The 26,656-nt window shown below is 41.7% G+C and overlaps 1 protein-coding gene across 1 annotated transcript; it reads left to right on the top strand.

The window, feature by feature from the left end:
- Positions 1-537: 537 nt before the first annotated feature.
- LOC130538091 (junctional adhesion molecule 3B-like) lies at positions 538-26,309 on the top strand. The gene is made up of 9 exons (XM_057055338.1): positions 538-668; positions 20,626-20,694; positions 20,782-20,895; positions 20,970-21,122; positions 21,515-21,717; positions 22,773-22,872; positions 22,948-23,077; positions 23,154-23,208; positions 23,647-26,309. The coding sequence occupies exons 1-9, from the start codon at positions 620-622 to the stop codon at positions 23,680-23,682; spliced, it is 909 nt and encodes a 302-aa protein (XP_056911318.1). The 5' UTR covers positions 538-619; the 3' UTR covers positions 23,683-26,309.
- The last annotated feature ends 347 nt before the right edge of the window (positions 26,310-26,656 follow it).

Genomic DNA, 26,656 nt, shown 5'->3' on the forward strand with positions numbered 1-26,656 from the left:
CTGTCCGTCACCTCTGCTTTGTCTTCCCCCTCCTCCCTGTGTGTCCTTCTGTCCTTCTGTGTTCAGTATCTGGTTTACAGGTATCAGATTACAGGCTGTATCTATATAAACTGTGTATAAAATTGATTTGTATAAATAAACATGTCCAACCTTACAATATATACTTGTTTCCTTTAATTGTTGCCTGAAAAATGTGTTATATTCCACTGACGCTAAAGCTGGTTGGGACACAAAAGTGCTATTTCTGTGACCTCTAGCTCACCACTCGCAATGTTTAAAAGAGATTTTGAATAAAGTAAGAAAGGTGGAGATGCAGCGTTGCTGCTTCTATCCAAACATAAAAGCCTTCAGTGATTTCCAGCTGCTGCCTGTATTAAAAAACCTCCCACATTGTGTCAACTATAAATTCTCGTCTACGTGAGCGATGCTTTCGGTAGCCATGGAAACATAATATATGCACCCATCCCCCCTCCCCCCCGTCTCCCCCTCCCTCCCCTCTCTCTCTTTTCTCCTTCTCATTGGCTGTTTAAGTCTCTCTCCCTCTCTCCATCCACGCCAAAGCTCGTCGGTACTTTGCGCATGTACGTCCGGTCCAAGCCAACATTGCATCAAGACCAAGATGGCGAGAACACGTCTGGCTTGTCTCCTGACTCTCCTCTCAACTCACTGTAAGTACTCAAACCTACCAAAAGCTGTTGAGTTCTCTCAGAATTTGCGCTCGTCCGTGTTTAGATAGTTCTGCCTCTGTTTGCCGGCGTTGACGCGCAGCGTTGCTGTAAAACGAGTTGGTGCGCCAGAAGAAACCCAATCTGGCAACTAACGGTAAACTCCAGACACAGTCCGATCGGACAGTCGGAAAGTAAAAAGGCATCCAGGGATTAATTGTTCTCTTATCCAAACGCAAATCGTCGCCATTCTGCTTCAACTTTAAGAGGAGAGTGTTTGACCTGAGCTGCTTGGACGAAGCGATTCTCCTTCTGTTTTCGCTCAGTTTATGTTTGGGAACCACTGAAGTGTGTGGATGCAACATGTTAGCTTAGCAGGGCAGATTTGAATCAAACACTCCGCTTAATCCAGCGCGTAATTCTTCCTCGTTCTTCTCGTGGAAAAGTTTGACGTTGTGAAGTTTGGCCAGATGGCTCCCGGTTTTGGAACCGGGCGGGCTTTCAGGTCGCCCCGCAGCCGGGGTGCGATGACCCTTTAGGCTGTTCTGGAGGAGAGATTTGGGAAGAAGTGATGCGGAGTAACGGTTTTCCAGCCCTGCGGGGTAGTGGAGCGGGCTGTCCGCTGGAGGAGCCACCAGGCCGGTCAGTGTCCCCCACCTCCGCTGCGCTCTGCCCGGCAGCACAACCCCCCACCTTCCCCCAGCTAATGACGATGGGTTGCGGTGTTTTTTGTGTACATAAATAATAATAATAACAATTATTATTATTATTATTATAATTATTTACCTTTATGTCAATGTAAAGATGCGAATATTTTTTTACAAATGCTTTATTTATGTTTAACGATAATTGAAAACAAATATTTACTGTGAACATTTGATGAAGACGCGTATATATAAATACTGCACAAACACACACGCACGCACATGCACACGCGCACATGCACACGCGCGCACACGCACGTACTTGTTGCTTGTGCTCCAACCAGAGCGCTGGAACCTGTAGCAACATTATAGTGACTGTTCCCTCTTTCCATCCCAGATAAAACCAGTGTTCTGTCCTAATGGTTTAATTTAATTTCATTTAACCCCAACTCATCCTTCCATCACCTGGTCTGTGTTGGGTAGAGCCGTCAACTATTGTTCCTGTTGATAAGTTTTATAGCTCCTTCAGCTCTTTCAGGCTGTCTCGCAATGGAAGTGCATAAAGACCGTGTTGTGAGAATGTTGCGTTGACTTTGACGTCAGTCTACCGAACTGTTTTTGTTGCATCTTCTCTCACAAACAAGAAATGGTTCTATTGACACGTGGGTTCATCCAAGCGATGGCAGTGTTTGGTGGAAGCTGTTTGTGTGCGTGTGTTCAATTTTTGTTCACAAAATTGAAAAACTGTACTGAATTGAAGGATTGGAGAATTCTGGAAGGATGGTTTTAGAAGTCTGATCAAAGCAAGTGTAGAGACACGAGGAGCTTGTGTGATCGGTGTGCGTGAATAGGCTCATTCTCTTTGCCTTAATTAGGAAAAGCAGTGGTGAAATCTGTTGCTGCTCTATCAACACTGTCTCTCTTGACACGTCTTTAGGCTATGGGCTCATTTGTATTTTTTTCCTTTCGCTGATAACATTTGAAAGTCAGTAATGATGTTAGGGTTAGGTTAGGCCCTGAGAAAAGCTGCGATGGAGCTTGGGAGCAGAACAATTGGCAATTTTTGGGGGTGGGCAGTGAGCTGGCACAGATTTAAGAATGTCTTTTGTCTTGCATGGAGAGGGTTTAACCATGTGGCTGACTGACTCTCAGCCAGAGTCACCACTGTCTTTAAATACAGGACTAATCTGACGAGACCAAAGCTGCCCGGGGCCCCGTGCTGGATGACCCCTTTAGGCTATTGGTGCTTATTAGTATTATTAGGCACCATCTTTAATTAGAAGGCCTTTTTGTATTTTGGAAACTCTGCCACGATGTTTTTATGTTCCAAAGTACGGGATGAAATTTAGAAAGCGGTGAGCGCGTTGACTTAGTTACATTTCCGTGCATGTGCGATATCGTTATTTTTAATTAATGACATTCTTTAGTAACGAGTGCAGCTTCCTTAATGGGCATGTCAGCGCCACCATTCCAAGTGAAGGTTAAACCTAGCATGGCCGTGCATAGAAATATCAGCTCAGTCATCTGACAGCAAGATGTGAGCTCCATTGTTATTTTAAGTACACGGCAGAGTGCATTCTCATTTAATGAAATGCATTATAATGTTCCAGTGCTGACTTTACCAACCTTGTCACTTAATGTGCTTCCTACTAAGGTGTACGCACGGGGACGTGTCAAAATACTCCGCATGACCTAAATATTTGGCATGTTTTAAATGTTTTAGATATTAATACACACATCTGCTTCAATCCTTGACACCGAATTTAGTATTTTATTTTACATATTTTGAATTAAAAATGGTCAGAGGATCTTAGCTTTTGAAGCAGGCAAAGTATATACAGCCTAGTAAAAAAGGGCAAACCTCATTTTAGAGATATCTCTGTCCTGCTGTCAACGTAAATCATGTTTATCTGACTGGATAAGATATGGGAGGAAGTGGTCGTCTCGTGTGTTTTGTCGTGGAGCCGCTGCATCCACCTCACATAAGTCAAATGTCTATTGGCTGATGCTAGCCAGGGCACTCTTTGACTGCTTTGAGTGTCGACACGTTTGTCCTGGTTGGGCATATCCGCCATAGCTGATTGTCATGGCAGAATTCGGTGCACCCCGAGATAACTGTGGAGAGCGGCTCCCCCAGGAGCTGTGTGTTGTCAGATGTTTCTCTACACACCCAAAGCTCGTGAGCAAATGTTTGGAACACTTACTGAATGGCATCCACAGGCCCGTGGGCAAGTCACACACAGTGACATTTTACTGCAGAGACAGAAATGGCAGAGTTAACTGGGAAAGACAAACAGGAAAGCCTCCCTCACGGCAGAGCATTTACAGTTTGGAGTCCAGAGTCGTTCTCTCCTGTCTCTCAGAGGTGCCTGCAAAAAAACACCTTGTTTAGAAGGACCACTCACAACGTAAGTGTTAAAACCCATGAACATGGAGTACAGCTGGGTCTGTTCCAAAGCAGATATTGTATTCAAATTCATGTTTGTGTTATATAAGTGAAAATCATGCTGGGATTAACTGCGTGTTGGTTTCTTTTCTTTTTTTTAGTAAATATGTATTCAGCTAAAAATATAAAACCATCTTAATCAAGTAACATAAATGGTGTTCAAAATACATAAATAATAAATCCTCACGTGAGAAAGGAAATTTGGCTTTTGTGGACTTAAACGCATGTGGCTGAAGGACAAATGGATTTTCTTAGAATTTGAAAAATGTTAAGAATTAGTCAACACATAATCTCTCTCTATTGATCCACATATTTCACCATTTTCCTAAATTAATTAATTTCCTTTTTGACTTGAATAAAGAGAATATAGTTCATACTTTTCTGAAATATTCACACCACTAATAATGTGAATACGATCCATTTGAACTTTTGTCGTTCACGTTAAAACTGGGCAACATTTTCATTAGAACGACATTTTGTTCACTCGTGCAGATATCAGAGCAACAGCAGGTCGTGGGATATAGTTAAACTGTGGAATGACCTGAAACAGCTGAGCAGGCGTGGGTGGTGGTGTTTTGATCAGCGTCACAGGCGTAACCAGAAATATCTGCTGTGTCCCTCCCAAACCTGAGTGCGTGTTAGCAAATGCAGCATTCCAAACAGAAAACACATGGAGGCAGGAACCTCCATCATATGTGCTCGGCCTTACAATCATAACCACCTGTTTTCCTGAGAGATAAAAAGGATCCTGTGGATGGGCTGGCTGAGGTCAGAGAAAGGGAGGGGGGGTTGAAGGAAGCTCAGCTGGGTGTGACGGTACATTTGTGAAAAAGTAAGCCTGTTTTAAGCTCACGCAGAGAATTTCTGTTCTGCATTTGTCCTGTTTTTCAGCAGATTCTGGGAAGTGCTCAAGTTTTGTAATTGTGCACGCTTCAATTGCCAATAAGACCTTCATCTGAAACTAGGCTCAGCCTCCACATTTTGTGCTAAAAAACATGTATGAAACTATTTTAGTCATGTTGTTATGGAACAGGGCTCCCTCCCGAGAGTCAAATTCCTAATTAGAGACCCACAAAAGGGAGGGTTCCGTGAAGAAATGATCCGTGTCAGTCGCAAAAATCAGGTTCAATGCATGTTTACAGAGAATTATGGTTGGTTGTTTAGGCTGCAGATGAAGAATACCATCCGTTCCGCCTCTTTTTTGGACTTCTGAGCTTAAGGCGCCAAGAGAGAATTCCTGCTTGATGATCTCTATCTGTGATCACGTGGCCCCTGGAGGGAGGAAGCGCCACAGAAGCGCTCATGCTCATTTGTGCGCAGGACACCACCGGAGACCATCAATAGGTCAGAAGAGACCAGCATTGATCAAACATTGGGACAGTGTCAGCTTAGTGAAATAATTATAGGGTTCATTAATGACGTGACAGTGAGGTACGTGTGGCTGTGCTGCTATGAGAGGAAAAAGCTGGAGGCTGCGCTCCCACTGAGAGTCATGACCAGATAATCGTTCTACATTCATCTTTGTTTACCAGGCTGTAACAAAAGGGCAATTACTGCCTAAAAATAGCCACAAGGCAGTAGTCATCTGACAACCTCAGGTGTTTGATCATCATAAAGCACTGAGCCCACCATTAAAAAATATTCACTGTGTGGACAACTCATATTCTGTCTCAAGCAGCACCGTTATTAGCTTTGTGGAAAAGTGGCGATAAGTCATCCGCAGGGGGCTTAAAGAAATGATAACACAGAACCCAAATGGAAGTGAGTTAAAATATCCAGCTAAAATATTAAAGTCAGCTCGAGAAGTAATGTGTTTAAGAGCATTTCTATTTCTGATTCAGAGTGGGTGAGAGGCAGCAGTGTTTTTGAGTTTGAGAAGAACAGGTTCTTTTTTCCCTTTTTTCTGTATCTGAGGTTTAATCTGTTCTTGTTCTGAATGAATCAGTCTCCTGTGATTGCAGCTTTTCGCATTGGAGGTAAAGGGCTGGTAAAGTGCTTGTTATTTTTGACCACAGGAACCTTCCCTGTTAATGAGAAGGATTCATGCCTGAAGCACTTTTTGTTATATCTGGTAGCCTGTAATTATGTTTCCACACCTCTATTCACCATGTTCACCACCTCCAGGTTACTGTCAGGCTGCAGCGTTGTGCTCTGGATGCACCTGCCATGTTATTTTCTATGCACAAAAAACTTCATAAAAGGTCTTAAATGAATCAGAATATGTATTTGCCATCTTAAAATGAGGCTATTTAGCTGCTCACATTGATATCTGGTAATAATTGGTATTTGGTACATAGAAATAGTAACTTAAATTAAATTATCACCCTGTGTTTAGACAAAAAATCCCATGATATTTTATTACGTATGAAACTACAACAAGTTGGAGACTCAGAGAAACATTATTGCGAAATAGAGACTGAAATACTTTAAGCATAGGAGAAACTTCAGCCAGCGCATTAAACTTTGATTTATTCATATGAGCAGTGACCAACTGAAACTCGGGTGTAGAATTGTCCCTATATTAACACAAAGGTCAGTGGTTTCCAGGTCATACATACATACACACCTACTTACATGCCCAATACTGAATTTGACTCATACTCCTTGTTTGAGAACGTTCATCCTAAGCTAATGCTACTCTGAGGCCACCTCTATCAATGGGGTGAATGTGCCAATGCAGACTTTGAATGTAAGTGACCTGAGTGGTAAAAAGCGACTTGAAAAAAGCTCCGTGACTACTGTCCCTTTGCATAATCAGAGCCTTTTTTTGTGCACAACAAAAGCTATGCTGAGCTATGCTGAGAAGCACTGCTGCCATGGAGCACCCTCTGTTCTGTCAGAATGCCTACAGCTGAGCAGTCAAAACAAGCTAGCATATTGTAACCAGATCATCTGCCCATATGGTGTGAGGTCTGTCCCCTCTGGTTGCTCTATTACTTCTTACCAACCTATATTTTAGCAAACAACATGTTCACGCAGTAGTCCAGGCTGCAGCGTGATCCTAAGAACCATAATTTCTTCTTTAAAAGTTCTTGTAAAACTTGTTAATCAGTTGAACAGAGAGCTGTTCTGTTCAAAGGGTCTTACCGAGGAACAAGAATAAATACTTAAAGAGAGTGTAAATGGTTGATATCCCTGAGCATTAATGGAATTTCTTGATTCTGTCAGAATCAATCATGAATGCTTGGATCACCCGTGCTTTTATGCTCCGCTCTGAATCATGTAGAGGCTCCGTGCACATTGTGCCACTGCCACATGTGTGCGAGGGCATATTTTCAGTAAGTACGTGCTTCAGATATTTGTCAGGATGCCTGACATAGGTGGCGAGCTTGTAACAGAGTCTGTGGCCCCGTCTGGGCTTCAGTATAGGAGTCTTTGCATGTGTGTCATAGAAAGCAATCGGGGGAAAGGGCGGTTTGGGTAGATTTCAGTGTGACTCAGAGGTTTCTCAGGCGCCGGTCATCACTGTAACAGGTCACTCCAAATGAGTGGGCCCTGACAATTTAAGCTCCAAAATGTTTGTAGAGACTAAATGAGACTAAATAACTGATTCCCAGGCAGTGACAGGTTTAATGAAGATAATCAGAAGACTTCGGAATGGGGCTAAATGTTGATGAGGTTCCACAGCCCATCTGTGTCAAGAGCTTTCCTGAATTCTTTGAAGATTGCAATTAAATTAAATGACCAGTTCCTCCACATCAGACCTCATATCCTGTAAGAGTCAGTCCCAAAATGACCATCTTATCTACGCTGTGGTTTTCCTCCCCGAGAATTCCTCTGCTTCTGAAGTCAGGATCCTACTGAAACTCCTCGTGTGAGCATATAGTGTAAGGAATTTGGTGGGATTTTCAGTTTAAAAGAATTGTGCAAGAGCTAATGTGAAACACCTTATTTTGTGCGTTCCAACATATCTGATTATTTTATTAACTAAACAGATTATTGTCTCAGTCAATATGCATCAAAGACATTCGATGTTTTAAAATATGCAACTCTTGTACGTGTCTACATGTTGGATGCATAATTTAAATTCGATTCTCTTTTTTTTGTAATGCGTGGAAGGTAGGTTGAGTTGCTGGTAAGAGGAAGATGAATGAAGGCGAATAAAGAAATGTTCACAGAGACGGAGCTTCCTGTGGGTTTGGGTTCGGAAATCTGAAACGATCCCCAGACATTCTGGTTGCACCTGTCTTGTGTCTTGATGAGCTGCGGATCTGCTTCTTGTCCTCCTCGTCTCACTTTAAACAAAGCTACATCCGAGAGTTATGTTCTAGAAGCCGAGGATCTGGAGAGCACAGATGTGTACTTCCTAAAATATTCAACATACAAAAGCAAAGAGCAACAAATAATTTATTGTGAAAAAATAAAACAACAGCAGAAAACAGGAGAACAAAAGCTCTTTAGTCCGCTATGGTAAAGTCTATATGGTCCACACGCCAGGCCTGGGATTACATGTGTGCGCGGTGAACATGCAACAGCCCACTGACTTGTGCACCCGCCACTCTTCCCAGGTTCGGCACAGCAGGGGTCCCACACAGCCACTGGTTCTGGCCCATTCTGAGTAGAATCAGAACGATGGTGCTGCACTTTCATGAGATTTCTCCCAGTTTCAGAGGGATCCTACATCTCAGTGCCAGAGAGCATCTCTGTACACACTCCGGCCGGCCAGTGCACGGTGCAGTGAATCCCCGACTTACACCCCCACCCCGCCAATGTCCTTTCCTCACCGCGGTCGCTCATGCAGAACCGAGCGAGCGTACAGTTTTAACTCAAATCATCAACACTCAAGATCATCAGCGCTCACATCTGTGGTCAGCTTCCTCTTGGGCAGTTCTGAGCATTGTTCAGTGAGACATTCATGTCTGCGTTGAGGGATGAGCCCTGAATGACCGTTGCACGGTGCTGGGCCTCAGCCCGATCCCAGTATGGGATCCTTCCTGGATGGAAATGTATTAATACTGTTGTTTCTATGTTGAGATGATGTATTTAAGCTGACCGAGACATGATCTGTCATGGGCCAGCCTGCAGAGCACACACCAGAAAATTTAGCACAGTCTAGATGCTTCTTACTGGCAGGCTGATGACTCCTGTTTCTAATTAACGAAATGTTTTCTTTGCTCTGACTAATGTCTCACTCACATCCAAATCATTCCCAAACTATCTGCGTTCTCTGCGAGATTTGGACAGTAAAAATAAGACAGAGATTTGATTTCCTTGGTAAACTCGGTGCCAGATGTGTGCAGGACATTTTTCTCTTACGTTGCGTGTTAGCACCAGGAAGTACACTGTAATCTTCTTAGTCAAATATTCCTGTTTTTCTAAAGACTTGTAATTGAATTGTGTTGTTTCTGTGTATGGCTTTAACCTTTATTGCCATCGTGTGTGTGTGTGTGTGTGTGTGTGTGTGTGTGTGGTGTGTGTGTGTGTGTGTGTGTGTGTGTGTGTGTAATAAGCAAAGCATTGACTGATGATAAAGATGTATCGGGTGACTGAGGTCACCAGCTGTCTTCTGCTTTACCATAAAATATATATTTTTTAAAAGTTGTTTTAAGGGTTGGACACTTTTCAAACATACACACATAGAGTGTGTGTATGTTTGTTCTTGTACATGTTATGCCTTGAGGGCCAATGTGGCCGGCCCTCACAGCTTCAAAAGGTCTATTCGGGGGTTCAGACTTGCTTTTAAGTTTAAGGTTGGAACCGGGTTAAGGTTGGGCTAGGCTGGGCTAGAGTTAAGGTCTGGAATTTAGTTGTGATGGTGAGGTGCTGGGGAATGTAGTATGTCTACGAGAGTCCTTTCAAAGATAGAAGTGCAAGTGTGTGTGTGAGGGTTGGGGCTCATTTGGCTGTCTCGTGCCTTTGTGCCTTTGTCTGGTATTTCCCACGGAAACTCATCAAGGATTCCTCCGTGAGCAGGTGATGGAAGCGTGGCTCCATGGAGGGGTGGGGGGTCAGCAGCAGGACCCTCAGATGGTTTCTCTGCTCAGCTGTTGTTTCAGCAACATTCTCTGTCAGCCTACGCAGACATGAGTGTGCTTTTCTGCACATTTGTTGTCTGCGGGGGCAGCTTGTTGGCAGATTTGTGCTCGAGAGCTGCTCAGTTCGATATCTCAGCTATTCCAATTATTTCTTAAACAGCTACTCACACACGTAGAAAAAATGTGGGATATTAAATCCTCCTGCTTTCAATAGTATCAAACTGTTGTGTGATGTTGAATATTTAGCAAATCCCTCATCTCTGCCAGCTCAGTTAGCCTGTGACATCTCACACACACACGCACACACACACACACACACACCTTTTTCTATTTAATTTCAATTAAAAATGTACAATTTAACCTGGTCTGTTTTCTGATTAACTTGTTTAATAGCTTATAGAATTTGAAATTACATACATAAATGTCTAACGAAACTGTTCAAAATCATGAAAATACAAAGTAAAAACTGAATTGTATATCTTAAGTTATGGCCCACATGAAAGTAGCTTTATTATAAAGTTCATTGTTTTCTCCACCAGCGATTCATCTAAAATCAAATACATTATTTCCAGCTGTCCTTTAAACAGGATGATTATGTTTCTTAAAAAAAACAGTAAAAGGCATTTAGACTGTAGAAGGTCTGGGAACAGCTCTGCCTGCTGTTTCAGAAGTGATAGAATCATCACGACTGAGCTGAGTACTGCTGGGAGGCCTGATTATAAAGACTTTATAAAGCTTCCTGCTGCTATCTCACACATTATCCCTCAGAGTGCCGGAAACATGCAACAGCTCAGTTTCAGATATGAGTGCATTTGTCCGCACTCTTGCTGTGTCTTTTTAATATTGCAATTCTCTGCATTACAAAAGATGTCAACAATCGTATAAGAAGCTACATTTGTCGCGAAAAGCTGCCCATTTTCAATTCAGCTCTTTTTAGCCAACAGCACCCATCCTTGGAGCACGCAGGAAGTGAGGCACATTAAACCTTTTGGACCTGTTAAGTCAACATATGTCTGCTGTGTGCTGTTCTGTTATTGTTCACTTGTCAGTTGGGCCTTAGCTCATTGTGGCCAGCCACACACACCATCCACACACTTGGCAGTGATTGGCTGCCTCTGCAGGCTGTGGCAACAGGGCTCATCTGGCCCCACTATCACCAGACAAACGAGCATTATCAGGTAAAGGAAATGCTGGCTGGTCAAAAAGGCTCATTTACACACCCCAGCATGCTGATTAACTTGGTATCTGTTGGTATCATGTAACTAAGCATCATGTGTAAAGTTGTGGGGGAGGTTTTAATGTGAGGTTTAACGGACAGGCGTCAGAAGGTTATCCAGAGATTTGCGTGTATGTATCATTGGCTAATGATCTGATGAATGTTGACGCTCACAGAGGACATACAGCAATTTATTAAGCAGTATCTATAGAAGCTACTCTGCTAATCGGCTGATATGACCATCATTGAACTGTTGGAATCATACAAAGTTAGATCACGCTGAAGGTGTGCCATATAAATGTTTATTTTCATCATGCTTGAAAAAGGCCCGTGTGGAAATTGCATTCCTAATTAGGATTAAGGAACGGGTCGGACAGCATGGACTAGAATGCGAAGCATTTGCAATGAGCGCCGCTGATGCCATCTGTGCGGAGCGTGGTGACGAGCTAATTCTGGCACCGAGCGTCGTGTGCTTTCACACAGAAGTGGTTCCAATCCAAGCAGGGGATGGGATTGGGACTATATCCTAAAAAACTGTGTTAGTAAGTTGAATAAGCCCTTATCCCCTTCTGTTAGACCTCCTTAAAGCTGCCACCATGAGCTCAACAATTCATTTGGACATCCAGCATGTGTTGGATGTCAGATTGCTCGCATAACAGTGAGCTGAGCCAGGGGAGGCCCGCTCACCCTTGTGGCCTTCTGTTTCGATCTGTTTTGCCGAAGCCACGTTGCTGTCTCCCTCAAGAGGATGACCGAGCTGGAAAAATGAATGGCCAATTATTTCATCAGTCTTTGCTTGCAGTATTTGACGGTTGCCTGGGAGAAGGCAACCAAAGCTACCTCTGCTCACATGTTTTGCCGGAGAGGGTCTGAGACAGAGACCGATGCTGATACTAAATATAAGTGACCAGGCGTTTATATGTTAAACATTTCTTTGTTTAACTCTTTGGAGAATATTAGCACAGTGCTGCACATTGTTAAGCTGCAGCTTGCAGTTGGAACTGGTGCTCATTTATCTCCATTCGCAGCCTTCCTTCTCTTTTAAAACTTAGAGGCGACACTGTGGAGAAAAGGGACAAATTTGAATATACTGTATCCGTTACGTGGGGCTTGATCTTCTGCTTGATCCTCTGATTTAACTAGCTTAAAAATGGATATTGAGCATCTTTTGTGAGGAGGTAAATTCACTATTTGAATTAGACAGAGCTCCACCCACAATTTCATGCCCATGATTATAGGGCCTAATTTGCCTCTGCACGCTTGTGTGTGTGTGTGTGTGTGTGTGTGTGTGTGTGTGTGTGTGTGTGTGTGTGTGTGTGTGTGATGGATTGTGGTCTCTTCAAGGTGTTTTCCCTCCTCAGGCTTTGAGAATGTTGTTTTAATTTTTTTTTGATTTCTTAATATTTTAAAGACTCACAGCTCGTGTAAAATTTGACACATTGATTATCCTTAAATTAGGATTGTTTGTATATATTTATATATATATAGTGTCATCATCTCCAGTCTATATTTCCACAGGCTGTCCATGATAACTGTGCGCTCCTAGGTCAAACATCCACTATTGTTCTGATTAATGAAGCATTCATTCCCTCTTGCCGCCTGAAACTGTGTCACAAAACAAAGGTCTCCATTGGCATGTATGTGTGCTGTGAACACAACAGTACTATTTTCGTACAGCGGGCCAGATATGATTATCTTACAGCTTTGATAAATGAATGACTGATATTTTAATGCAAGCTCAAACACTCATTATTAATGCCATTATAGTCGTAGAAGCAGATTTACCTCAAGTTTTGCATGAATTTTACTGAAACATTGATTTTCATCATTTTCTATACACATGGAGAATATAATAATTATTTTCCCTTTTTAAAATAATTTGTTGTGGCTTTATATATTGCAGCAGTGGAAGGAAATAAAACAACATTATGCAGCGAACAGCCTGAAAGCATTTATTATAACTGCTCGGGTTTTCTTTTCTTTTTATATTTTGATGGTAGGACTCTTTAAAATAGAAATGCTTGAATTAAATTGGAATTCAGAGATTCTGGTGATGTGAAGTGATGGTCTGCAGGCACCATGGTAAGCGAACGCCACTGTGAATAAGGTGGAAGAGTGAAAGTTGCTGTTCTTACTCTGTGGTCCAGTCCTACGAGTTAGGCATACTTTGCTTGAGGTGAAAGTGAGTGCAGGCCAGATGTAGAGGCTAACGCTGACACAAAGTGACAGGTTCCCAGGCATTCAGTGACACCATCAGCTCCTCCCTTACCCCGGCCACCCCCCGCATTTTCCCCCTGCATCCTCTCATTGGCTCAGGCCAAGACTCTGACCCTGCCCGGATCAGAGGGCTGACCAGCAGCAAGGCACATGGGTTGCCCCAGTCTCACCAGGCTCACAGATCAGGCCCTGCAGCAGGCACATATGTAAATGTGGAATAAATGAATACATAAGAAGCCCTTGTGGGGACAGTTGAGCCGCGTTTGTATACACCTGGAAAAGATAGGATGCATTTGAATGAACTCCTGATACCAGGATTATCCAAAAGAACAAGTTTATCTGAGTCCACAACTAAGTTCAGACTCTTAGCCCTAATTTTTGAGGTGTCATCATTTAACATTGTCTTGTCTTTTTCACCTTCACCAGGTTTTACTTCATTTTTAATTTTGTTATTTTAAGTTTATTGTAGTTCTTTGATATTTTCATTTCCTAATATCTTTTACAGTATTAAGTCGACTCGCCCTCACTAAATTGTGATATCGAATTATGTCTCACGGAGGAGTTGTGGCCAACCAGACCAGCTCCGTAATGTTTCCTCACCTGGTTCCTCAGTGCACTATATATATTTATATGTATCACGTTTTAAAGAGCGTATGCTTGCGATTGTATGTAAATGTCTTTTAACCTTTAACCTGTTCGACACTTTACGTTACCCTCCTTGTACGAAAGGTGCTATGAAATAAAGATAAAGCATGTGACACATTTCAAATAAGCAATGTTGTCCAGAGTGGGTTAGGCCTCTCATTTTACATCTGGTTCCTGGTACTGACCTCAGCTCTCCTCAAATGCTGCATATAAATACTATCTCGCTGGTGGTGCGGTCCTCACGCATGAATAGAAAACTTTGAACAGAGTAGCTGATGTGTTATAAGCACATCTATTAATGCATGATGATACCTGTCAACATGTAGAGGGAAGACAACTAATCTCCATAGCAACTAGAATGCACACAGGCACCAAGAACTTCAAAACTTGTCATGTTTGTTAAATTTGAGTCACATCAGCAGGGTTGTGTATATTAGTATTCTTGTGCAGCTGCAAAAGCATCTGTTGCAAGTTGCAATTGTTCTCATTCCTTGAGTGTAATTTAAGAATAACAATTTATTTCATATGTCAATGTCTGTTGCTCTGTTTTTTGAGTTCTTCCATGCTGATGAATTTTACAAAAACATTCATTTCACCATCAGTCATGAACTGACTCATATTACTTTTAAATTTCCATAATTCAATGTCACAATTTAAGAAGCTGCTACATGACTATTTCAATCCATGACCCAAATACTGCCATGATTTTAAATTATGAACTTCACAGAGCACTCCACACCCTGTCCAGCACGAGATACATTTATAAGCAGGTTTAATATAGCTACATATCTTACATACAGTGCTCTGGGTCCTTAAAGGTAGGGACTTTCACTTAGCAGCTGACAGATCATTACACACTCTTTATAAGGTAGGCTTTTTTATTGCTTTAAAGGGACTGCGTGTTGTTTTCCCTTCTCTTACAGCAGTTTTCATTCAAAAAATGGATTTATCTGTAAAAGTAAAATAGACGAAGACCACCAAATAGAAAATAAAACTTTGTACTGCTATCTTAGATCATGTTTTCATGAACTTCAAACAAATTCTTTTCCTCAAAGCAGTAGTGGGATTTCCCTAGTGGATCAAATACAGAGATTATTCCACCCCAACCTACTGCCATGTTTGTTTTATCTCGTGAATAGGTCCTCTGTGATAATCCAAATCCATGCTTTTCCACTACAACACAGGCACTGTCCTGCAACTACGGCTTATTTTATTAATGACAATGGGGCATATTCTTTTCACAGTTCTTTTTGTTTTAAAGAGTCAGTATATTAAAGAGCCAAAAGCACTGTCTACAAATCTTGTAAAAGTCTCTGGACGGCTTCCTCAACTCTCCAGAGATACCTTCTTATGCATCAGGAAGACTAAAAGCTACGTTCAAGAAGCTGCAATCATTTAACAATGACACTTTTTAAAATATTAACTTACAATCAATTTATTTTATAGCGTGGATGGTTTCTCTGACTCTGAGCACAAACAGAGAAGTGGAAGAAGACCTGAGGAGTGTGAGGGGACGATCACAGCTGTGATAATACATTGGGGGTCGATCTGCAGCCCGATCCACCAGCCCAGCCCTAAAAGTTGTCCTTCACTGTTGTTAGAACAACACATCTGAGGTCACCACATTTGAGCTACTTTCTCCACCACACCCCCGAAAGCAGGAGGGAGCCTGTCTCAGTGCTGGTCTCCAGTGGGAGGAGGAGGAAGTAATGCAGCGAAAGAACTAGTTACTATGGAAATATTAGAAAATCGCTATGGGAACTGGAGCAACGCGGCACACTTTGTCTAGGATCCAGCTGTAATCGTCTCTCAGAAAGAAGCTTATGGTAATATGTGATGCTCTTATGATTTAATTTGTCAGGCTTTGTGTCCCAGCTGACATCATAGAGCAAAGTCACAAGCAAATTAGTGTTTCCCATGAATTAAAATGCAGTTACTATATAGAAATCAATAATCAATCATTTTCCATTTCTTTATTAGTGACAACTTCATTGAACTACAACAGTAGCTGTGTACATTTTGGGGGAATTCAGTATGATAAAATTGTCTTACTATATTTGGAAGAGATTTATTTTTTCAGCTTCTTCCTTGGAAATTACTCATTTTTTACTTGGGTATTCTCTGCTTCAGGCTCATGCTGAACTTTTGAGCGCCGAGTCTCAGCCGTCGTATGCACAGCTAGAAACACTCACCTAGATTGTGTGAGAACAAGTTTATATCCACTTCAACTCACACGTACAGCAGTACAGCATGACGGCTTCTGTCCAGACCATGATGTAAAGGAAAAGACAGCATTATTTTGATATTGTCTATCATGTATTGTCACGTACATCCATTCAGAGAGTCAATCACATGGCTGGGGTCCCATGTCGGGATTCCCTCATCATTTTCTTCACTGAGTTTGATTTGCTTGTGCTTGCTTCTTTGTTGTTTCCCTACAAATTTATTTCAGTAGAAAAAGCTGTGCTGAATATGCATCAGGGGTATCTGGGGCATGTTATGCATGTAACCAAAGCTACAGGCGGTGCATATATAGCATGTGCTGTGTGCTTTACACGTGTGTTGGGATGCACATGCTGACTGGACCCAGAGATTATGCTCGAGCAGTGAAAATGTGTGTCCACAGTATATTGTAGGTGCTAAAAAATAAATCATCTGGAGGCCATAGCCTTGGCGATGTCAGAGATGATAGGACTCACTGGCCTGCAGCAGGCTGGTCATTTCTGTTAGCCTACAAAGAAAACCATGGATCAACCTCACATTTTTAAAGTGACACTGCTCATTTATGCAGATTGATGAAACCTAACCTTCACAATAGTAGACAAGAGAATAAAAAATAAAAGAATAATAAACTTAACAGCTGTATTGGTGATATTGTTCTGGAAAAGCCAGTTTATATGCGCAGACTGTGCAGATGGAGCAGCATGTAAATACGTGAAGCGTTTCTAAACAGCAACTGGTTGATATGAGGCAGAACTGGGTGTAAAAGTATACTTTGATGTCTGAGCTTCCAGAGGGGCGTGGGAATCTCCACGGGCACAAGGCGGAGGTGTTCCACAGGGAATATCACGAGGCTGTTTAATTGAATCTTTCTATTTATGATCCCAGGCTCACCTCTCTGGATTCACGGAGCTGCAGTACAGCAAACGAACGCGGTCTCCCAGGGGAACAACGGGAGGAAGGAGGGATTCATTACACAGTGCAGACTTGAGAAAAATACCAGCTCCTCTCTGCACTGTATGTTCTTCAGTGATGGAAAACCTGGGGGAGGAGAGAGGAGGTCATGGGGGCATTACAAAGATTACAAAGAAAACCCTGCGCCTGTCCTGGGAGCTGCAAGGAAGATTAAAAAAACTTTAATGCAGATTTTCAGATTACCAGATTTGATACAGCTGTGTCCAGGAAATAAAAGAAGATGTGATTTTCACAGCATATATACAGTGGGCCTAATATACATCACACACATTCCACATCCCTGCCTATATTTTAAACAATAATCTAAATACAAACATAAAGACAAAAATCAAACCAGGGCTCCATATTTGTCTTTGACTCTGCTGGAAAGTCAACGCCTATACTGAGCGAGACTAATAGATCGAGCAGAGATTTTTGAGTTACAGCTCACACACGTTTACCTCCCTGGACAGTACAGCTGTTTCTTCTTAGAAATGTAATGTAAATTTTAAATAACTCTTTATTGTGCAGCGTCTCGTTTTTGTTTTAATGTAAAGATACTATGCTGTGGTTTTTAGATTATGAGGGTTTTGTGCGTTTTCCTGGACAGCTGTATCCATGGCAGACCTCTCAAGCTTTTTATCTCCACATTCAGCTCACTTAGGCACCTAATCTGCACTAATACTCTCTGAATTAAGGAAGGGGGCAATACTGTCCATTTGCTCTGTCAGACTAGAGTTGAAATATGCAGCAAGTCGCTCTATTGAATAAATCACCTGCAATTATTTATTGTTAGCCTCTGTTTCAGTGTTTAGGCTTTCTTGGATTTTTTGCACGCAGACAGGCATAAGCAGCGACATGCCCAGCACGCGCGCACACACACACACACACACACACACACACATTTTTTCAGAAGGAGCAAAAATAACTTCTTTCCTCAGGTACATGAAAGAGTGAGATGAAGAGAACTGAGCTTCTACCCTGGTATGGAGACATGGAGTCAGTCAGAGTTTAGTCTTTCTTTTTTAAAGGGCCTATAGATATGCCTATAGATAAAGCCTGTTGTCACTCTTCTCAGAAGAGGCCTAACATTTGTACACTCGTGTGGTGACAGCAGCAGGAGCTCTCAGAAATGCTCCGTATTGGAAAACATGTCTCCTCTGTGTGCAGCTTTTAATAGTTCCCAGAAAGCAGCAGGAAAAGGTGACAGGCTTTCTCTGGATAGGTGATGTTTTGACTCTCTAGTTTCAGATAAAAAGGTGAATGTTCTTTTCCTTACTCCTTTGCGATTCTATCTTCAAGTTCTAACTTGGAAAAGTTCTTGTTATAGGTTGTCGGGAACTTTTTATTGGCGCTCTGTAGAAGTAAACTTAAATCCCCTGGGAGTACATTTCACGGTGTTGCTTTTGTTCCTCATAAATTCTCTCTCTTTCGCGCTCCCTCACTCTCGATCTGTGTGTGAATGCCAGCTATCTGACTGAAGACTTCCAACTTTAACTTTCTACAAATTCCCAGAGGTTATGTAGGTGTGACCTAATTCTAACCAGCAGACAGCATCATGACTCAAGCTGAAACAAGCTGTTGTCTTGTCTTGATCACCAGAAAGAGTGTGGGCTAATCAGCTTACACCGTCTGCTTTAACAGGTGACCTTACACACTTGCGTCCACTGGCCACACAAATACGTTATCTATGTTTGGGTGAAGATGAATAACAGAAAGAAGCTCTTTTCTTTGCTGGAAGGACCCAAGCAATCTAAATGGGCCGCAGCATAACTGAGCCACCCTTAACTTGATCAAAGAGGGGTCGGTTTAAATGCGTTATTAAATAAGGTTTAATGATTATACAGAAGAGGAGATAGCAAAGATTCTAATGTTCTGCAGCAATGGAGATTATGAATGGATTTTGGGAGCGATGAGATCGCCTGAATGAGCAATGCTGAGTTAAGACATTAATAAACTCACAACAGAAGAAGAAAGTTTTAAAGGAATAAAGCACAGATAATAGAAATAATCATTCACAACACATTATTATTATTATTATTGTTATTGTTATTATTATCCTAATCTAAATAATAGTAAAATGATGACAAAATATTTTTACATGTGCTTATTGTACATCATGTAAAAGTCTGTCTTAAGATTTAGAGGGGGCATATTATTCTTTCACGCACATCAACATGGTTCCTTGATGTCTGAATGATATGTTAGTAATGTGCTGTGGTCAAAAAAAACTGAAGGAAGCACAGTTGGACCGTAAAGACTCCAGTTCCACAGCCTGGCTCTGAATGGCTGGTTTGACTTACCCTCCAAATCCCAACGAGCAAGCGTGAGTGGCGCCCAATGGCAGATCCTTGCACAGGTAGCTGGGGTTGTATGGGAGGAGACCAGCACAAGGGCAGGGTTATTCAAACCACCGTCACTGTTACATAAAAGATATTCCACATTTTACATATCTTTCTAAACATTGACTTAGTTTCCGAACCTGACACCTATGGGATGGGGAGGCACTGGGGATATGCAAATATATATACTAAAGCACAGAAAAAGGGAGTTTTGCATAACCTTTAAAAGAATTCACTGACCCAGCCAGACTTATCTCCTTGAGCAGGCTGTTCCAAAGCCGACCACAAAACCTGGTTTTTAACCTTGTGTAGGAACAAATACATGGGCCCCACGTAAAGATCTCAGGCTGTGGGCTGATTCAGACACAATCAGCACTTCAGCAGGGCAGCTTGTAGCAGCGCTACTCTATCCTGGGGGAGATGAAGGCGTGGATGACTTCCTTCAGGTCATGGCAGTGGAAGCCAGAGTGTGAAGTGTCATTTCCTATCCATCTCATGTCATCTGTTTTGTGGAATAGCTTTTTATTGACTTAACACTTTAAATTAAAGTCCTCAAACTACTGTTTTAAGTACTGGTTATAGGTAATTGAGCGTTTAGCTCTCCCCTGAATCTTTTTCAGACTTTCAAAGGATCATTTCTTTTCCTGAAAAAGTTATTTCGTCATTTCGTCATCTGTCCTCACTTTATCTGCATTTAAGATCTGGTTGGCATGGCAACTTTTGAACTTTTACTTTTGTTTGTTTTGTCCCGATGATTCAGCAGTGTCCCCTCACAGGGTCGTATCTCTCCACTACATACCAGTGCAAATGTTTGCGGGGTGCTATTGCACTGCTAGTCCTACATGAGCCACAGCATCAGGCCTGAAAAGACATAGAGAGGGAGGGGAGGGGGGGTGGGGGGGTCAGCAGGCGATTGAACCACTGGCATGGCGAGCCTGCCCTGAAAAGGGTACATGCCTCCTTGCACAATTATCCACTATGCATAGAAACAACCTCCATCATCAAAGATGCAGACAGTGGTTTGATCAGCACGTCTAAAAATGGAAGCTGGTCAGTACAAGAACATAGAGTCCATGGCCAAAGCACCACCTCACTAGGATGACTCAGATTTATCAGCACCTTAATTCTGTTTGTGAAATTTAAGATGAATGAATGTGTTACAAACATCCTCAAGGGGAGCCTTAAAATAAGCATGGCACATCAGTGGATGTCAGCTGGTATTGTGCATGGAGTGTGAGATCATCGTCGTATCATGAAAATTCATGCTCACGTTGCTCTGCCCGGCCTCTTTCCTTTTTCAGGCTATGTCGGCGTGTTGGCGGTGGTCCTGAGAACAAACGATAACTCACCATGGACCGATGAGTTTGACAGTAAGGGCGACCGAGTCAAAACCCTCCACGCAAACTGCAAAAAAAAAGGCGTGTTGAGGTTAATATCGCTTTGTCTCTGTCCCGCAGAGATCGAGTTATCGTGTCTGATTGAGTCCATTTCAACATCCAATCCCAGAATTGAATGGAAGAAGATTACAAATGAGGGGCCGAGTTATGTGTACTTCGAAAAGAAGATCTCTGGTAACAGATCACATCTACGGCTATTTCATTGTATAGATGATACACTTCATTTATTTTATTTTCTATTCCAATAGGTGACCTGGAGAACAGAGCTGTAATCAGAGAACCTGCCACGTTATTGATAACCAACGCCACGAGATCAGATACGGCCAAATATCGCTGTGAGGTCACTGCCGCCGATGACCAGAAGTCATTTGATGAGATTGTGATTGACCTTGTTGTCAGAGGTATGTTAGTGTGTGTTTTAGGTCAAAGAAAAGTGGACAATATTATGTCCTTAAAGGGAAATCTTTCTTATTGATTCACATGCTAAATGCTGTAAGATGACACCATGTTGTAAGTGGCCTTTGGCATACAGACCGCGATGTGTCTATGACCAGACCCACCCAGCTGCGAGGGCGTGTCCTGGGCTATAAGAGGAAACCTCTGAAACTGCATATGCTCTGAATCGCAGTGCTAAAGAAAGCAAGCCCTGCATATTTTGGTGGCACAGTTCCTGTGATGCAGAGACAGAAACAGCCATATACCCAGAGCATCATGAACCATCAGGTGCCTGTTTGAGCGTCACTGTGATCCCCCCCCGTGGCGGCTCTGATGAAAATGTCGTGTGTCTCTGCAGTTAAACCGGTGGTGCCAAAATGCAGCGTCCCAAAGTCAGTGCCTTTTGGGAAGTCGGCCGAGCTTAGCTGTGTGGAAGAGGAAGGTTTTCCTAAATCTCACTACCAGTGGTTCAAGAACAGGGAGGAGATTCCTGATGACCCAAAGACCAGCCTCAAGTTCTTCAACTCCTCGTACACGCTCAACTCAGAAACGGGCACTCTGGTTAGTATGTTGGCTCGTGCGTTTTGGACAAGGACATGCATGAGCAGTAAAGGCGGGGCAGCAGGGATGGTGGCCTGACGCCCAGGGGTGGGGGCAGATATTTTGGGGAGACAGTTGATGGTGCGAGAGGGCGAGAGCCACGAGGGGAATCTGCTGTCCTCATTTGCACATTCTTCAATTCTCAGTCAGTTTCCAACACAGCTCAGTATGCCCTGCCTCTCACCTCCAACGCTCTGACAACCTTCAGGCTGGCCTCGAACACGTGATGCAGCAAAGCATATATGTAAAGTCTGTACATCTGTATGTCTGACACCGCATCGCCGAGTTTACATTCATGAACTCGTGAGGGTCCTTTACTGTCTCCTTCTGTTATTTTTAGAGTGTTGACTCTGCTGAACTCCTTCTGAGGACATTGCACCCATCAACCCATGCCCACAATTTCAATTACACCGGATTGTAGTTGCTTAAATCAAATTCCATTTGACAATTTTTTAAAAAGTTTTTTTTTAATCCTTTAAATCTATTTTATTGATATGCCTCATAAAATGAAAGCAAACTAATATGAAATCTTCAACCCACAGGCAAAATATTTCCCAATAAATGTATATTTTCATAGTGATTCACAGTGAGCAGGCCAAAGATTTTACTTTGACCATGCAGTTTCCTTAGTCCTTAGAAGGTTTTATCGGATCTCTTCATGGATGAACTCGGTTCATGGTTTTGTCCACTCTAGTATCTAAAACTGTTGGAATGGAATATCACTTGTCTGTTATCAGAGATTGTCTTCTTCTGCTCCCTCTAACTGTGACCAAAGTCATTTCCATATATTCTGCTTCCGGCCTCTCTGACTATTTACAGTGTATTTTAAATTGTATCTTTCCATTCCACATTCATTAAACAATATTCCCAGATTATATTTCTTTTTTGAGCCCATTTCATGAACAGAAATCTATATGAGTCCTTGAAAAACAGCGCATGCCACGGTCAGTGTGTGCAAAACTCAATGACATTTCATCATAATAAATCTGCATTCCGAACGTGCCCGTGCATTGCAGAAATTCGTCGCCGTCAGAAAAGAAGACGCAGGCGAATACTACTGCAGGGCGAAGAACGACGCAGGATACGCCGAGTGTCCGCCGCAGCAGATGGAGATCTGTAAGTGTGCCACAGACACAAGTATCCTGTGTGTAAAGAAATCGGCAAGATCGAGCCGTGCTTTGTAAACCACAGATGACATCGACGTTGTCGGGATTGTACTGGGAGTGCTGGTGGTGGTGGTGGTGCTCTTGTGCATAACAGCGGGAATCTGCTGTGCCTACAAGCGAGGCTTCTTCTCCAGCCAAAAACAGACAGGGAACAAGTAAGGCTTCATCCCACCGATCAATGAATTCCTGTTCGTGTCATCCATCAAACATAATACCCCCTGTGTGTTGCAGTTACAAGGTTCCTGCTAAGGGAGATGGAGTGGACTACGTCAGGACAGAGGATGAGGTTGGTAGTTCAAAGTACAGCCCTGACAGCTTGCGGTGCTTTATATTTGATTTGAATCAACACGGTCCGATAACCTAAAAATAAATTAGAAGTAACAGTCTTGATTTTGTTGAAATTAATGATTGTGCGTAGGTGAACAAGCTGTCTTTGATTCCACTGAAGAGGGATGATGTGAATTTAACAAAATTAGCCAGTCATACACACACTTTTTAAAAAAAATATCAGACAATTGAAAAGATTAAGATGAAAAAAGTGTCTACCCTTAGATCCATTTTGCATATGGAGTGAACATTCTAGGAGAGATATTGTATTTATATTCATTGTCATTTTGAAATAAGGGGTTAAAAAAACAACTTTACCCGTTGTTTCTAAAGCAGCAAATGTTGATATAATTTCCTCATTATGGGTCTGTGTGTGTGTATGTGTGTGTGTGTGTAGGGTGATTTCCGACACAAGTCATCGTTTGTGATCTAAGGCAGGGGAGGGCGATGTGGTGACTGGAGGAGGTGACATGTGGGACTGCGCTCCGTGCTGTCTGACCAGGGCGTTGCCGCACTTCACGCTCTGAACTCTCAACGTGATTCAAATACTCGAGTTTGCCAAAGGTGACAGGTTTCCACAGGAAGTGTTCTGGGATTATTCATGTAGGACTGAGATTCATGCATCAAATTTGATCTCCCGTACCTGAAGTCTTTCATACAGGTGTTATTCACAGTTTTCACTTGGTTTGAGCTGAGGTGGAGGGAAATTAAACATTATTGCGCGAGTAGAAAAGGAGACATGACCTTCATCCAGACTCGTCTGTCATCACGCTGTACTCTTCTGTACATTTAGCTTCGAACCCTCTGCCATTTCAAAAAACATTTCTTACACTGTTGAAATATGTCAGACTATTTTTGATGGAATATATTTTAAAAAGCCTATAGAAAAAGGTTTACTTTTTTAAATATTTGTAAAATACTAACGTGTTTTTTTTTAGTTGTTGATTTAAAAAATACCAATTTTCATCAAGCTGTCTTTGCAATCAGAGAACGAAAGACAAACGAACAGTAGAATCATGTATTATCATATCAAGATAGTATTCTTGATGGTGGGTCTTACATATTTAATGTGTTCAGCCTGTGTTGGGAAGCATTTTCATGTTTGTAGATAGTGATTTTGTAAAGGTTTTGATGAGTGCCACTCACATGTTGTGCAAATCTGTTCTCAATCAGTGCTGCATTTTCTTCATTTCAAGTGTCCTTCAATGCCTACTCTTCATCCTGTATATAATGAATTTACTGTCCATGATGGAGATAATACTGTCAGTATTACATGATAATAACAATAAGATGAACACAGGGTTTGTTAGTTTGCTAATCTTCCAGACCCAAACAATACAAGAAGAAAAACTGTGTTTAAATTCCAATGCATTGTCCTGTTCCAGAGGACAAATGACCCTTTTTTTTTATTATTATTATTATCACCACAATAAACCGCAATTACTGATCTAGTTTTTAAATCAGTTGGGCCAATTTTGGAACATGTTACTGTGATAGTTGTCATTCTCCCACTAGAATATACAGCAAGGTCTGTATATATCCATGTGTTCTGATTGTATATACAATATTTGTTCTTTTTTCCCTCTGAATGCTGTCTAGAGTGTTGAAAAAATGAATCCTCTTTGAGGCAGTATGAAACTCTTTCCATGTACCACTGAAATGAGGTGACAATTTACATCATTTAAAACATGAACACGCTGCTTAAGACAAGACATTTTAACCAGATATTTGATGATTATTAATTATTGTTTAATTTGGATGAGGGACTGCTGGCTATTCGTCCCCTCTTTAAAGAATTTCTAAGCAGCTTGTTCACATGCTATGAATAAATGTTTTAAATGCGGACTTCAGTCAGTTCACTATCAGTCATGGAAGAGAGGATCTGCCCGGCGTTTGCACGTTTAAGAAGTGGTCAACGTTGCTCAGATTATAAAGGTCAGTTTCGCTCAAAATCAGAAAGAGTTATAGCTCCTAATCCATTGTAACTCTGTTTATCCTTCACAGGGGGTGGAGAAATCAGCTGTATGTCAGTTTTATTCAAATCTTAATTAGGCAGTTCATTTGGAAACATGGAACTTTGATGTCTGCAGCCGTGACCTGTAGAAAACCACCATAACCATAAGAGAGAGACATCACATGATTCCTATAGCTGACTGCAACAGTGCACATGGAGGAAAACCATGATATCTCTATTAGTTTGGGTTCATAAATTCTTAAAAGACGCATTACTATTGAACAGGGCCACATCACAGAGTTCCACTTAATTGTAGAGCAGACGGAATTCTCAGCTGATCCCTCCAGACCTCACACTAGAACTCTGTAGGTGGTTATTGCAGAGCACCCATCAAGACTGCTTTTACTAACACGATCACAGATACAAACTCTTTTCGTTCATTTTGACAACTTTCATTCCTCTTAAGTGCCTTAAAGAAGTCTGTCCTAAATTATGCATCAAGGCTTCGTGATTTTTCTGACCATGTCACCATGGCGTTTGAGAGGAATGACACTTTTCCACCTTTCTTTACGTGTGCGAACATTTGTAAATACTTTTTTTCATTGATTTGAAGGTGTAGATATGTTGAAGTAGTCATAGAAATATATTAGTGCCTAAATATAGAGGGGATTATTTTCCAGAAAGACACAGCATTATGAGACACAAGACAAGGATGGACAGTCGAAGAGCAAGGACGTTCCCTTTTTGAGCTGTGCTTTGTAACATGTTTAAAAAAAAACGCATTGTGCTGTTGGGTAATCTAATTCTTTGACTGTATTTCATGCTGTTATAATAAAGCTGAAATGGGGTGTTTTTTTTAAAGCAGAGTGTCAGAAACATCATTTATCCTGCTGATATTTCTGATCACAGACGTCATCCGACACCAAAACAATGTCGACATTTAAGGGAAGGACGGATTAAGGTAACTGATCATTGTTCCCGCTCCATCGTCTAAAGAAAATTTGTGAAATAAACTCAGACATGGTAGAATTTGTTTGGAGCCAGTATGGGCTGTTTTTCTTTCTCGGAATCTCTCAATTTGTGATCAATAAAACTCACTTCTAAGATTTCTGCAGACTTTTTCTTTTGTCTGTATGGGTGGGTAAACACTCAGGGGTGTTTTTCAAAAGTTAAGAATGACTTTAAAAGTTTGCTGCATATCCTGGAATTCTCAAAGTCACTAAAACAATCATTATTATAACAAAAAAAGATTTTACTTTGATATATATTAGACAGACAGAGTGGAATTAGTATTTTTTGCCATTCAATTTGATCCTTCAAGGTCCAATTTGTTTCATTCTTTCTATTTTTTTTTAAAGTTGATTTTAATGTGTCCTGTGATGGTCAGTCTTCTTTTATTGGCTCATAAATAGATCACAATCAATCTGGCCAAAGACCATCATGACTCTAATTT

The sequence above is a fragment of the Takifugu flavidus genome, chromosome 14 (genome assembly GCF_003711565.1).
Source record: "Takifugu flavidus isolate HTHZ2018 chromosome 14, ASM371156v2, whole genome shotgun sequence".
NCBI lineage: Eukaryota > Metazoa > Chordata > Actinopteri > Tetraodontiformes > Tetraodontidae > Takifugu > Takifugu flavidus.